This window comes from Fundulus heteroclitus, chromosome 12, assembly GCF_011125445.2.
Source record: "Fundulus heteroclitus isolate FHET01 chromosome 12, MU-UCD_Fhet_4.1, whole genome shotgun sequence".
NCBI classification, from domain to species: Eukaryota; Metazoa; Chordata; class Actinopteri; order Cyprinodontiformes; family Fundulidae; genus Fundulus; species Fundulus heteroclitus.
Window position 1 is genome coordinate 10,820,162 of NC_046372.1, and position 16,115 is coordinate 10,836,276.

At 36.7% G+C, this 16,115-nt stretch overlaps 1 protein-coding gene across 1 annotated transcript; it reads right to left on the reverse strand.

The window, feature by feature from the left end:
* Nucleotides 1-4,602: 4,602 nt before the first annotated feature.
* ostf1 (osteoclast stimulating factor 1) lies at nucleotides 4,603-15,281 on the reverse strand. The gene is made up of 10 exons (XM_021320220.2): nucleotides 15,135-15,281; nucleotides 11,274-11,320; nucleotides 9,461-9,511; nucleotides 9,105-9,168; nucleotides 8,952-9,005; nucleotides 8,742-8,849; nucleotides 8,519-8,568; nucleotides 6,874-6,952; nucleotides 6,517-6,615; nucleotides 4,603-4,779 (listed from the first exon to the last, which is right to left on the reverse strand). Exons 1-10 carry the CDS (start codon nucleotides 15,166-15,168, stop codon nucleotides 4,721-4,723), a joined length of 645 nt encoding a protein of 214 aa, XP_021175895.2. The 5' UTR covers nucleotides 15,169-15,281; the 3' UTR covers nucleotides 4,603-4,720.
* Between the last annotated feature and the right edge of the window lie 834 nt (nucleotides 15,282-16,115).

Sequence of the window (16,115 nt, forward strand, 5' to 3'; positions counted from 1 at the left end):
AAAAACAAACCAGTCTTTTTGAGGAACATGTATCGAAATGATAAGAAAAGAAACGCTGCAAGAGCCTGGCTGCACCCTTTTAATGCTTTGTGGAAACGTGTGATGATTATATTTTTGGAGTCTGTCCACATGCCACACCTTGACTCTGTGATATTTGCCCGGTCCACTTTGCTAAGGTTATCCTGATTCCGAATCAATAAGGTAGATGTCTCCAATCAGCGGCCATCTTTGTTCAGGTGACTCCACAGGTTCTGGACTCTCGCTACGCCATTCCAAAGGTTCTTCTGGCAAAGTCCCACTTTTGAAAACAAGAAAAGTAACCTCAGACCACAACATAGGCACTAGCATGTTTCACCGTGTCAGCATGGTGCCGTTTCTGTGCCAGACCTGCCTCTTTAGAATTGTGGCACGAGGTTAGGGAGATTTTTTTTTAAGAACGCCTGTATGTTTTCTCCAGAAGAAACTAGTCTGCAGCCCTACTCCTTGGAGACCAAATGGACATTACAGGAGATTGCTGTCATAAGAAGAACACAATCGATACTTGATGGAAAGTCCTACGGTTCCTTTTAGTGTTTGCTGTCAGACTCCTGCCAGCCTCCATGATCAATTTCTGTCTTATCGTTTTCATCAGAAACAGTTTTTAATGTCCCTGTTGCACATACTTTCTCCAGTTGTTGAAGACTTCCTTTCTTGTGCCTTGATATTATTATTATTATATAAATTGTTTTTTTGAATTTCTTTGCCCTTTTTCTCCAATTGATACCTTTGGTAAAAGGATCTGATTTCGATCCTGGTGTCTCTAACGTCTCTACAATCTGTGGCTTTGGTGAAAGAATGCTAACGATTGTACATCAGGAAAATCGTAGTAGGACAGCTGAGCCTTATTCCAGGTCAATTAACTAAAATTAATGGGGAGTGTGAGCTGTAGAAGAATTAAAGCTGAACCTGAATCAAAAGATGCTTTAATGAAGTACACGCTTGTGCAACCAGGCTATTGTAACTATTTGGAGTCGAGTTGCTTGTATGAACTAACTTTGGTGATTAAACCTGATTCTTCTGTCTATGTTTCGCTCCAGCAGAGGTGTACGGGATAATTGTCACATCAAAGGTGGGACATATATCCATAGAATCGATCATGGTCTCGTCATCATTTTAAATAACAAAGGTGAATACAGTTTAAGATCCAATACTAGATTTTATACTTGAATCTGAAAGGTCCTCAATCCATTTTTTTTTTTTTTTGTTTGTTTTTGATCTGTGAAACTGCACCATTTGAGCTGCTTTAAAATAAATTTGCATCTGCTGGAAACGCCTATCTGCACGGTTCATGTTTTGACTTTTTTTTTTTCCCCTCCCCTGAGGAAGCGCAGTTGTCACTTGAAGAAAGCAAACACGGAAACCTCTGTTTGTGTAACGCAGTAGCTGACATAATTATTGAAAAATCAGTAGGGAACTCTGGATTTTTGGATTCAGAACTTGACATTTTAGATCATGTGCAATCGTTTTATGTTGTGTCCAGATCACATGGATGTTCACAATGAGATCTGTCAGTATTACTGTCGCACATCCTGTGCTTCATTTTATTCATCTGACTATATGTAACCTCTCTTTTCTGTTGGTTATTTTCAACAATAAGTTGTAATAAACTGTTATTGACTGGGCTGAATTAAATCCTTATGACACTTTGATTTTCCTACTGCAGTCATATCTGATATTTATGTGGAAAAGAAAACCATTTTGAAGTTGAAAAGTCTAGATTTATCTTATTTCATTCAGTAATGTTATGTGTAATAACTTGTAAAAATCCCTCATTGATTCAACCTTTTTATGTTTGAATATTTTTCTCGTTACATGTTCTGACCCAACTGAAGTGTTGTATTTCCTCTATTTAATTGTTAATGTATTTTCATGTTTTTTTTTCCTCTCTGTATATTACCAAACTTAAAAAGTCACCAACTACAGACAGCTTTTCTTCAGAGCAAATGTGAACAGCTTGGAGATACAGTGGAACAGGCCTGATATATAAACCTGATGGTCTTTCCAGGTTTATCAATATTGGCACAAATAAAGTCTTCCTTTGTAAGATGGCATTTCCACTTGAGAATTTTGCTTAAAATAGTAAGATAGTTTGAAGATTATTTTAACTATTTTACAGTCTCCCTTAAAAGCTCAAAGTCAAAAGCTTTATTAAAAAGGCCTTACACCATAGCAGATTTTTATGAAAATGTCTACAGTGCCTTGTTGAAAGGGCAGTACTTTCCTTTTTCGCTTTTATTACAAGAAATGGGAAGACAGGAAAAACTTAATGATTGTATTTAAAAAATGTGTATGGTTTATCAGATTTGCAGTGGTATTAAAGTGGAGGAAGCTAATGGTTTGTCCCAATAAATTTGCTAAAGTTGGCCTATATTCTGAAGGTTATTTCTATACTTTTCATGCAACTCGTGACAGGGGTATAATAAAACTAAAAGTAATTCAGTCCATTCTGCAAATTTTAACCTAAGATGGTGAGATCGCCCCATCTACATCATTTTGACAACCCTTTTATGATAAACTAGCATGCACAGATTGTTAAAATAATGATTTTGAAATTAATTGGGGTGTCTCAGATGAGATTGTTTTCATGCAGAAATATGTATTGTTTAGTGATTAAACTAAGTCCCGTCTTGCAGTCTGTTAGCTTAGTTTAGCATATACTAAAGAGATGGCAACTGTAGCATCCCCAACATGCCTCCAATATTTTGCCAAACATGTCATTTCTATTGAAAGTTTAGGGTGAAAGAAATGCAAATTTACAAGAAACTAGACCTCATTTTATCACCTTTAACTACATTAATCTTATATTTGCCACCTAGCTTGTAATAGCCAGATTTAGCAAAAAACAAATTCAGGATTTAATGAACCAAGAAAACAGTTTTCACCATCATTATGTTTTAGTAATAAAAACAGACTAATACAGCTGCAGACATTCAAGAGATGTATTAAGCATTGAAAAATATTGTCCCATAGATTGAGGCCTGAAGCTGAAGTTTGTAAATTAACTACATTAGCTTTCATGCTAGCTAGCAGTCATTGACAGCAAGGCTTTTTGTTTCATTACTAGAAGGTTTCCAAAGTACTTTGCAAATTTAAAGCTTAAGTTTTATGTCTTGGTTCATGTCAATACACGCTGCTCATTTTTATTTGAGGGATTTTTTATGGGGTTAATTAGCTAGCTTATCCTCTCACAATTAGCTTCTTTTTGAAGTTTTGATTAATATGAGATGTAGCAGCACCCTTCCCATGAAGTTATAAACAAATGTGACCATACTTCATACAAGCTAATTAATAAGAAAACAGCAAATGACATTGCCAATTACTTAAATTTTCTTATGCCGTTAAATATTTGAGTTTAAAAAGATGAGCTTTGTTCTGTAAAGAGGAATTTGTCATTGATTTCTACTTAAACATTTATTTGCGCTAACGTGCTTTTTTTGTGGCAGTTATGTAGCATGAATCTTTCCTACACTTGCTGTATTTTCTCTTTACATACATTTACCCTTTCTGCCTTCTGGGAATGCAAACATGCTGACTTTTTAATAAACGTCTTGAAACTATGGATGTACTTTTGGGATTTTTCCTCTTTCCACCAATAAATCGTTTCACCAGCCACATGTAAATTGGAGTTTTACTGCTAGAAAAGGGGCTCCTCTAGTAATTGCACATATTATTGCATTTGTTAGATATGCCTCTGATCCTTCCTTAAATAATTTTAGAAGACTGAATAGTAGAATCTTTATTGCAGTGTTAAGATAGCAGAAATGTGAAGAAAGAAACTCAGAAATCAAAAAAGCATGCTTACAGTTACTCTCAACCAAAGACAAATATTCAGCTGCATACAATTTAAGGCACTTTATTAAATTCAGATAGAAAAGTAGCAATACATTAAAATTTGCTCCCAGGATGAAAATAAAACATCAAGAGATGATTATAAAGGTCGGTTTCAGATATGTCCTGCAGTTACAGTGACCTGACAGCAGACCTCTACCACAGATGGAAATGTTACAAAAACACAAGTAACAGGCTCGTTTTACATATTTGCCATAGAAGAATGTTTTAGACTTGCCCAATTAAGCCCATGAATACACATTAGTGAAACTTTAAATGTGGGTGTTGAAATTGTCCATTTAAACAATATGCCTAAAAGAACTGCACATTTCTTGGGCTCGCCAACGCTTTAAGCTGCAATGGAGCAAGAGCTGCAACAGCGTAGTTTATTTTGGTCTAGTATGAAGTTCAGGAATGAAAGAAAAGATTGGAAAAAAACAAAAAAAAAAAAACAATAGGAGGACATAATTCTCAGAACCTGCACTGGCACTTTAATTTCTATTATAAATACACAATTTGTAGGTTTTTAAATGCATCTCTGAAGAGCTTTGGTCACACCACTTCCACAACACACATTCTGCTCTCAGCCCACTGTGTTCATTCCCTACATGAGGAAATCCACTCCGTAAAGCAGACAAACCGTTAATGGGATTAATGCAGTGCTTTGAAACTCACACTGCCAATATGCGGAGAACTGAAGTGTTTGAACAAGATATTTCAACTAAAACCGAGTTACAAATAACTCGTTTTAGACTTGCAGAAAACAAACAAAAACCAAAAAAAAAAAAAAAATAATATAACCCTCTTCTCCAGAAAACCAGTGGAAGACAATCTAACTGAGCCGGAAGATGGCTCAGTCCGAGTCCTCGTCGTCCAAATACTCCTCAGCGTTGCTGTGTGTGCGGGTGACGTCTGCAACAAGAGAAACGAACAGTTCAGTTTTAAAGCTTTTATAGGTACCTTCTATTAAATATAACAGAAAACTTATTTTTGTAACTCAGTTCGAAAGGTGAATCCTACACATTATTTATTGAAACCAGTGACAAAGTAGAAAGTGTCTTTTTGTTAATTTTTCTACTTCAGGGTCTGCAGCTAAGTAAAACGCCAATAAATCACCAATAACAAAAAAGGATTTTTAACCAAAATGTTGGCCTACTGAAAAGCAAGGCCACATGCTATATAGTCCATGAGGTTCCTTTCTGCTAGCCTGACCAGCCAGACCGACTTACACCATTTGTGTTCAATACACAGCAAGCTGGTCTGGACAGGCTCAGACTCTGTCTAAAACTTAGCGTACCAATCACAGCGCGGGAGATGGGAGTTCATAGTGCATCACTTTTTACCCATCATGCAGCAGCACTTTTCAGTAACCATAACAGTCAAGATGACAGCTGCAATGGAGCGATGTTTTAATTATGCCCTTTATTTCGTCCTGAAAGAGCTCGATATATCTGTAGTAACTCAACACCTGGCTGCTCTAAGAGCTAAAACACACACACAATTCCTAAACCACAGTTTTTCTGTTAATCGATATTAAATGCTTAGTTTAGTACTCTTATGCCATATTCATCTTTGGGTTTTAACATATTTCTGAGCCTTTAATTTTTATTTTTTTACTATTTTTGCCACCCTAACCCTAAACATAATTAAAGCCGTATTTACAATAGTATATTCAGATTGTAATTTACCAACATCAAACATCTGAACAGGGTGTGGTAACGCAGCAAGTCACATTAACAGGGTGTTATTTCATAACAGTACGTGCTGGCTATGTCAATAAATGAGAGCAGTGATTCAAATAGTGATTTATAGCCCCATTTACACTACCCTTGTTAAACCGATCCGTGCCGAGCCTGGACCGAGCTTGGATCAGTTAACCGTGCCGAGCTTGGTTCTGACGACCGTTTATACATCACGCTAGCACGGTTCCTCACCTCCTAGTGACGATCTACGGTACTACTGCTCTCTGGGCTTAAAGGAGGGAATTAAGCAAATCAAAATGGCGGCGCCCATAACATTTAGGAAGTTATGCTCGGTTATAATGCAGAGAGTCAGGCGAAGAAGGCAACCTTTGATGAATTTACTTGACGGAGTCGGCTTTTGGGACGTGGATAAGACAAACAATCGTCTAATCAGGATTTACAGACGCAGGAAACAACGACAGATGCTGAGCTTCATCACACTGCTAAGCAGAATCATCACTGGAAACCGTGTGGCACGGTAGGGAAGCTAGTATTTTTATGAATGTCTGAAACCGCAAAATTAGTCAGCTGACAGGAAGGAGATGACACGGTTTGCTCATGCACTCTTTGTTATCGGAGAACCGAGCCAAGGAAAAACCGGGCCGAGCCCACCCATCTTACTGGTCTAGCGCGAATCGGTTGTGCCTGGCACGGTTCAGTTCACGATCCATTTACACTCGAAAGTTTACTCAGTTACCGAGCTCGGACTGGTCTCGGCACCGTTAAAAAAAAAAACGGTAGTGTAAACGGTGTATTTGTCTTCTAAACGACGACAACAGTTTGAGCCACATCTCAGTTGACACTTCCCACTGATGCAGGCGTAGTTGCACATGTGTCTCCTGTTATATAGTAGCCTTGTTCCCAGTCTGTCATCCTGTATGTGAGCGGGCTGTGAGGCAGAACTTACTGCTTCCCTGCTTCCTTTTGAGAAGTGAAGCACACTGGGCGTTGGTGGCCATCTCCAGAGCCAGTTTATTCTCGTTGTTTCTGAGGTCTGTCCTCGCATCTGAAACAAACACGTTGACATTGAGAAGAGCTACAGATGTTGACAAAAAGACAATAAATTTTTTTTTTTTAAAAAAAAAAAAAGTACCCCTGAAACTTCATGAACTTCTGGGCATTTATCTGTTCACATCAGAATTTGACAAATCTTTGTAACAACTTTTCAAACATGAAAGTTTAGTTTCAATTTGTATCCAAATAAAGCTAATGACCTTATAGCTCGTACCTATTAAAAAAAAAAAAAAAAAGAAGAGAAACTCACCTTTGTTAAGTAGCATTTCCACGATGTCAGAATAACCTTTCCAGGCGGCAGCGTGCAGCGGTGTGTCCCCAAGTTTATTCTAAAATGTAAAACAGGATCATTTCAAAAACACTTAAGCAAACATTAACTATGTCCCCTGTTCCACCCCACGACCTAAACTACAGCCATGTTTAAAATTCACATTTTTAATTCAATTGAAGTCTGCAGTAAATTGTTGTTTTAAATTGTTATTAATTTATTTTAGTTTTAGCCAAAAATTCCGTAATTAGTAGTCATTTCAGGTTTATTCTAGTTTTAGTCGTTTAAGTCATGCTTAAAAATGTGAGAGTCCATTTTAGGGAGGGATTATAAAAATAAAAAAAAAAGGTGAAAATCTTTTCTTTCTATCAAGGTGAGAATTTTTTGTAAGTTACATTTTGAGCACAAATTAACTTTTGACACTTAAGTCTACTGGTTTCACATTAGAATGGCACGATAATTCAACAACAATATATATATATCGATCGATAGACGTATATCGATGATAGAAAAAAAAAAAGGGTGAATAAAAAGTTCAATAGTATAAAAGTTTTCCTTCCTTTTGCATTTTAGCCATGTAGGTTAATATTACAGTCACTACATCCTCCCAACCAATCACAAACGTAGACCCAGGAACCAAGCTCCGCCCCCTTCAAGGAGTTCAGAGAGAATGCGTTCTTTTTTAAAAACTTGTAGTTTTTGTAAAAAGTTGGAGGAATTAAGGGTTGAGTTTAAATTCAGTGTTTGCGTGTTCTGTATCTAAATATGTTTTGAATTTGTCGATAATTATCGATCAATATGATTTATATTTTATCAATATACTTTTATTCCCCCTGTATCGTCCAGCCCTATTTCACTAAGGTTACATGCGACCGCCCTTCAATGTTTTAAATCAAGGTTTAGGTTAATTTGTTCAGGTTGCCTTTTGGCACTGTTTGTAGAATCGTTGCCTTGCAGCAAAACAATTCCTGGGTAGAATAGACTTAATGCAGGAACAAGCCTCCATTTGATGTTTTTAATTATAGCGCCTCTGGCTATAGCAAGACTTGTAATAAACTGTTCACTAAGTGACTCATCTTTCCCTGCAGGGAAAACTTTGGTGTTTACATTTTTCATTTAATTTATTCTGGCTTTAAGTAAGTATAATCTGAAACAGTGATATTTCACATTGATTCCAGTAGTATGTAGGACTAGATATTAAGTATGTTAGTTTGTTTTATACCATTCTATTCATTTTGTCATTGGTTAGGTAGGGATGAACTGATCTGGGATTTCCAGGTCAAGTTCTTTAGGTTTGAGGTATGAATTGCAGAGTCCAAGAACTACACAACATGAGACAAATAAATGTGTGATTAAACATAAAATGAAGGAATTACATCCCCATTTAACTCAAGTACTTGTAGTTAGTTGAAGAGTTTACAAACAGATGACGTAGGGAAATGTTAGTATTCGATGAAAGGAGGAAGATCTAATATTCCCTCATATTTATTCTGGTTTTCTAGAGGAAGATTACAGTCGGTTAGCTTTACAGCCTGAGAAGGTTTCTAATTTTCAAACATCAGTATGCCTCTCTTCTTGCAACACAAACACTGCTTCACCAAAAGCTGGGTTTTAACACTCATCTCACCTGCTGGTTGAGCTCCACATTGGGCTGGCCTAGCAACAACTCCACCACATCTGACAGGAAAGAGAGAACACGTTTAATGAAATGTTACACATTGTATTCATGCAGAAAACAAAGAAGGGCTAACTTCCTTTTCGTTGCTCCACTTCCCAAATATAACTATTAATTCTCGGTGTCACATTCAGAGATACGTGAAATCATATTCCCGGACGGTCTTCAGGTTTACCTCTATGTCCTCCGTGGCATCCCCAGTAGAGGGGAGTGTTTCCTGCCTTATCCAGCCCGTTTATCCCAACCTTGTTCTCCAGACATTCCCTCAGCCAGCTTATGTTGCCTGAAAGTAGAGGCAAATACACAACGTTAACAAGTCGTTTAAAAAAGGTCATGGCAGCCTGAAAACATTCAAAGATGGAATGTGCTGATTTAAAAAAAATACCTCTTTTGGCTGCTTCATGCATTGGATTATCAATGGATTCTGCCTGCTCGGCCACTGAAAAACAGGAGCATCAGTCTACCATGTAAAACTGCTGTGGTTTGACCAAATGTGAGTTTAGGGTAAGGATTTTTGGACGATCTTGCCTTTACTTACCATAGTTACTTGGAATCAGTCCCGTCCTCCCTCTACATGTCCCCTTCCACCAATTAGTGTCGCTCTGAAATTAACAGCGATGCAAAAACTGATTCTTTAATTTTCCAATAACGGCATAAAAAAAAAATAAAAAGAGCTCCACTTCCATTCATCTATTTAAGAACTCTGAGTAAATCACTGCAATTAAAAAAAAAAATGAAAAGGAGAAGTGAAATAAAGATGGAACATAAAAAAGGTGGAGACAACAAAAAAAAATGCAAGGACTGCAAGATTCACAAGAAAGAGGAAGAATAACAGGTTTGTGGGGAAAATGGCAACTGAGAAAATGCAGCAGAAAAATCTGAGCTTTTACTAACCGTGTCTGAGATGTACAAAATGTCTCCTTCTTCAAAGTACAACTCATCTGGCTGAACAAAAAAATAAAGATAGAGTTACTTTGGGAGAATTACACCCATGCCTAACGTGCAGATCAACTTTGGCTCCTTTGCCTCCATCTGAATCAAAGTTAACCCATGCAAGTCCTCCTCTAAGGGATTAATGCTAAAGTTTATTCAGATTACAGCCAAACAAAATTGAACTAAGAGCTAAGAGCTAAGGAGAAGGTCTGCAATCTGCAGCCTGTGGCTCCAGAACTGCATGTAGCTCTTTAGCTGCTCCCTGGTGGCTTTTAATGACTGAACAAAAATAATAAATATTGAATTGGGGAATAATCCCTTTATTGAAAAGACAAATAGAAAGCATAACTACTAAAAGGTACCCTAACATTTGCATAGAAACTACTTCTGCAGAGCAGACTGCAAGTAGTTGCAGATTTTTTGTTTTTTAAAGTTGGCTACTTCCTATAAAGTCATCTATAATAGCAGGTCTTTATCTACCCAAGACAGGGTACTTTTCCCATTTTTTGTAAACATTTTGTGCTCTTCTTTGTTCTAAAACTTAATAACAGAAATATTACAATTTACAGTTTAATTCACAAGCCAACAAGAGAATTTATTATTAGATAAACTTGATAGGTTCCCCATTTTTCAAGGGTCGAGTAGTTTTTGTGGCTTCAAAGAAACTTTACTTGGCCAAAAAAAAAAAAAAAAAACCACTTAGGATTGTCAAGGTTTACAGCTAGCAATGCTCTCTTGCTGCACTAAATAAGCCACTCACTAATACAAAAGGATAAACACAGTAAAAGGCAAACTGAGTAATTTTGTCTTTGTTCTATATTACCAGACCTGCATTCTCTTACACAGTTTGACATCACCTATGATTTCAATATGAGTAATTTAACATTTGCAGCCCAAAGGCTAGATTTTTTTTTATTATGTTAATTACAGTCATTAAAGATGAGAGAACAGAAATAGGATTCAACCTCTTTTCAAGGAGTGTTGGGAATTTGCATCAACATATATACTGGTTGATACCATTTTAGGTCTTCTGCCCCCAACTAGTGGTCAGATTATGAACTACATCTGGTTGACCTGAGGTAGTAAAATATTTTGGGAGCTGTGGAAATTGGAAAATCTGCGCATGTATGGCAAGCATGCAAAAATGTAATGGTTATGTTGGATGATGAAATAAATTAATAAATACTGAATTAATTAATACTAAATTAAATACATAATTACATACACAGATACTTTCATGTTTTGATTAAGGGGCTGGTGGTTGAGAGTTGTTTTGCAGTATTTGCCCACATTTGAAATACTGTTAATATGAAAAAGCATCACTTAATCAAAAACATATTTTGCGATTAAATTTCAAACTCCGGTTTGAGTAACAGAAGCATCAGTAAATAATCTACTTAACGAGACTGGAAAGCCTCTTTTTTCCTATGAGCCTAAGGTCACTAATAAGATCTATAAATTTATACTAATTGTAGATGCAATATAAAAATGTACAATCTATTTCTGCATCCGATGGACAAAAACACAAATTATATTACACTCAACCCCTTTCAATTTCTACAAATGTTTGAGTTTAGCATCTAAGATCATTATTATTCAAATAATCTATGCCTGAACATTGTCCAGCCTATGATTTACTGCATCTTTGTGGAACAAAAATCGTCTTAGATGCTAGAAACCAGTATTGGTCGCTTAAAAAAAAAAAGTTTACAAAAAACAAATGCAATTTAATAACAGATACTGAGAAAATATTATTATTATTATAAAAACTTACTGTTCTGGGATCGAAGGTGAACATCGCTCTGAACACCTTGACTTGGCCTGACAAAGAGCAAAGAAGCAGGTTATTAAACAAAAATCTTTGAACTACGACAGATGGGTTGGGTTGCAGTAAACGAAACATGTTGCAAAAGACAGTAGAAGAATCGCAGTAGGTTCACTCCTGCAGGTGAGCTGGTTTTAACATGGTAAAATGTTCACAGGCAATAACAAATAAGCTAGGTGTGACTCCCCTGCAGCCAATAACGCACATTACTACATGCAGCACATAAAACAAAGACCCACAGAGCGGTCATTGTGCAACGCCTTCCCCCCTCTGGGCCAGCAGTGGCCCGGAGTCGGCTTTGCTGCAAGAATGCAACCCGGGTGGTTGTGGTCGCCGCTTTGCTAAAGTTACCTCGGCAAACCCACAAAAAAAGCTCACAGAAGTATTTTAAAGCGGTTAACTTCTTGGACCAAACAAAAAATGACTGTCCTGGGCGTGTATATAGACAACATAAATCTGAAATTTAGTAAACAGACCAACCACCAGGTCACACACACACACACAAAAAAAAAAAAAAAAAAAAAAAAAAAAAAAAGAAGCACAGTTTCGGTTTGACCAGAACGACTGAAGCTCTGTAGTGTGCAATAAAACAGAAGGACAGATTTGCATCTTCCTTTTTGGCCAGGCATCACCCTGAACTACTTCACTCTGCCCACTTCCTGTTCGAACGGGCCGCACCCCGATTAGGTCAACGGCCGGATTAAAACTGCACAAACATTTATTGCCTCCTTTCATTTCAGATATCACACTTTGTGTAATGTAAGAAAGAGGAATCAAAGGGCTGATGGTGATTTACTGGCTAGCATGAATATATGTAACATTTGCCTTTCACTCGGCACCTGTGTTTCCCCACTGTGAGACATATTATTCTATGAGTAGCATGTTTTTGTGTCTTTTTTTATTATTATTCTGGATGCTTGTTGTTCATCTGTTGCTTTTTAGAGTGTGTAGAAGTTGTCTCTGAAGGGGGGGTCTGTACCGCTGCACAACAGCACCACTGTTCACATCTGCAGGCTCAGTCATGTTACTTTAAACACACAAATACCTGAGCGCATGAGGCCAGGTTCTGGCTTTATTTCAAACCCTCGGGCACATGGCAGATTTAAGACAAGGATGTGCAAAATGGACCAAAAACGGAGCTAAAAAAAAGGTAAAAAAAGAAAAAAAAAAAGAATTGCATTTTTTGTAAAGTCCATAACGTCTCTAATTTCTTGATTGCTAAACAACAGTTTGCGCTTGCCTCATATGGCAGCGCTAAAGATCTGTGGCAGCTTGCATAATGAATCTCATTCTTGCAAAATTCTGACAGCAAATCAAACGGCGGCTGATTAAAGCAACAGCCGCACGTCTGGTCTAGTTAAATCTGAATTCGACATTCATGCCACGCGTGGCTGTGATCATTGAAAAACAAAGACACTACAGCGTTGGCATTTGAGTTAATCTTTATATATAGATTGTCTTTTCAATTCTAAATAATAATAATAATAATAATAATAATAATAAAAAAAAAGCAGAAACCCAAAGCAGTCCTAAAAAAGTAAACATTAGCAACAAATGTAGTGAGTCAATCCCTAAACATTCTCACAGCGTCTAAATTTGACCTGTTAGATGAATCAGACGTGACAACATTACGCAGAATTGCTAAATTAGGCTGGATGGGTCTTCTGCCACGCATTTATTAATGACGTGGATTGTGTTACTGCTCACATGACGTCATGAAGCAGACGTCATGTCCCTGATGAGATGCACCTCTGTTCATTCCCAGTGTCTGATCCACAGGCTGGGATAAATGTTCAGGGCAGACCGAGGAAAATATCTATGCATCATTATTTAAATAAGTTTAAAAACACAATTTTTAATATAATACAAATGGTCGTACCCAAAATAGGGTGTGGGGGGGTCTTGAGATCAAATTCAGATTTCAAATTAAGCAGCATAAATGCTAAAGACTGTGTGTTCTAAGTACAAACCAATATATTGTCTGTTGAAAGTTTTTGTTTATTTTATGATGGTTGAATTGGCTAAAGGGTACTCGCAACCAAAAGGTTGTAAAGCTGGAATTTTATTTTTATTTATTTTTTTATTGCCAACCAGAATGTTTCTCATGGCTTCACTTCATTCCCGTATTTTGTACCTGTAAACAAATCACGTTCATGCACCGAGACCATGGCTTATGAGTTTATTCTTTTGTTGCAACGCATTCTGCATGATTTACAGCGATACGTGGTGATAAAAATCTCTTAAATCTTTGAGATGCACCTCATTTGTACTTTCATTTTCTGAACTTATTCTGCTGTTAGAGCCCATCTCCGCTCACCTTTGGTTGGGATCCCGCATTAAACCCTAAATGCCACTGAATGAATTCTGGAGGTGGAGATTATTTAATGGAAACATGAAAACCGCATTTCCTCATGGTCAACTACAATAAAAGTAGTAAGAAAAGAAAAAAAGTTAATTTGAAAATTGTCGTTTCCCAAAGGATACATAAAAATGGCTGCCATCTTTGTACAAAATGGCAAAAGGGGAGAAATGTTCACCGCCTGTCTCTAATATGCTATTGCTCTCCCTCACTCTTTGTCTTCTGCTCATCTGGGAACAGATGAGGCTCAATCCACCTTCCTGTGACAGATCCCAGGGATATAACAGGCCAGAGGGGGATATATATATACGGTCCCTCCAATGAGTACTGAGGCTGCACACTACCGAACAGCTGGCTGAAAATAGGCAATTGCACTTTTCACTTGCTTTTGGCGGCTTGGAAATATAGAAGGCCGACATCCACCCTGATAAAACTAAAGCAGTGTGAACCAATTAAGCCACTCTATGCATTTTGTTTAGGAATCCTTTGTAAATACCGGAAAGATACCATAGTATCAGTATAGATGCACAGATGCAATAAAGTATTGTGATGCTCATATTGATTGTGATAAACTCAACTTTTCCTCCTCATTGTCATCATGTTTTATACCTACGTGCATTTTATACCTACGTGCATGACACTTCAAATACAATATCCTACCAAATATTACATCCAAGTAGTGTCTGTGATCGCAACGTTGCACAAACTGATTTGTTTTGTGCCGCAGTGCAACAAGCTCTTGCACACAAATGAAGCAGCACCAGTGAAAAATAAGTCTTTGCGTTGATTAAGATTTGTTTTAATCAACTTTGGCATAACATTCCAAATAGGCCTGGAAGTGAGGATTCGCAATAAAGTAGGATTATAAAACCCAAACAACATGGAAGCGTTGTGCATCTCCTTTTTAAATCTTACTGGAAAGGTGGAAGCTCAGTAAATCCCATTTATTTCGATTTTAAGAGTTGCTGCATAGGCACAGTTACAAAATGAGGAGAAACAACAAATAAAAACACAACACTTAATTAAATGGTGTAATGTCCTTTGCATTAGGTGGGTGGTTATCAGACAGATCTCAGTGACAGTCGCCTGTAACTATTGTCAGTCATCACGCTGCAGTTACAGCATGAGTGACAGAAATAGGGAAGTGACAGCGGCCTCAGAGCAGAGAGCCCCGGTCAATCAGTAATCAGTCAACCAAAGCTTACTTATCCCTTCCCATGCAGCCATATAACAGCACGACACCTGGAGAATGCAACGAATTGCGTTTTTTTTTTTCAAGCTTTTCTACCTCCAGGTTTTAAGGCAAGCTTTACGAGCTCCCCCGCCGCCCATTAGCTTGAAACCGTCAGCCAGACAAGGTGCGCCGTCCACGTACCAAACACCGAAAAAGTTTTTTTTTTTTGGGAGGTGGGTTAATGTAAAGCCAAAAGTCAGCGTAGAATTAGTCTTACCTGGCTTGGCCGGTTTAGGAGGAGGCTTAGACATATGTGAGGCTCGAAGACAAATGAGAGAGCAGACGGTGAGCAGCCTTTACTGAGGACTACCGCTGGACTGTGGAGGACTTTGAAGCTAACGCTGCTAATGAGGAAGTTATCTTAAGCGGAAAAACCTGATGTGCGCATGCGCACGGTTGCTCACATATTTGCTAATTTATTCAATATCAATTGATACACATTAAGCATTTACATAAGATTTATTAAGTTCGTAACTTTAAAGTGTTTTATTAAAACATTATAATTTGTTGTTTTATGCCTCTATTGTTATTTTTTGGTATAACATCATTTTTTGAAGCACAATTTACTTGTAAATCCTGACTTTACAATTTAGTCCTCCTGTTATGTTATATATTACAGTTTCATCTTATATGGAGCATTAATGTTTTAGATAGAGCTAACAATATAAGTTATTGTATTATTATTTACTATTTTATTCTTAAATATTTTTATCATTATTATATGATATTAATATGAATTGTCCTTTCAGTATTGGTAGTGTTATTATTATTATTATTATTATTATTATTATTATTATTATTATTATTAATAATAATAATAATAATAATAATAACAATAATAATAATCGCTATTATTATTATTATTGTTATAGTGAGTGTAAAATAATATTTTTATTTCAATAATTTTCTAGATAAATGTTAATAATAATACATGTGGTACAATAATTACCTATTAATATAATTAATATTTTAATATTAATCATATATTATAAATTAAACATTTACCTAGAAAATTATTGAAATAAAAAAAAATATTTTTCACTATTATTATTATTATTATTATTATTATTATTATTATTATTGCGGTTGTTATAGTTGCTTATCCATATTACGTCAATAATGTTATATTGTGATTTATCTTTCACAGTCCATGCATAAAACACACAACCGCGAATCCAAGGTACATGTTTTCTTTCTT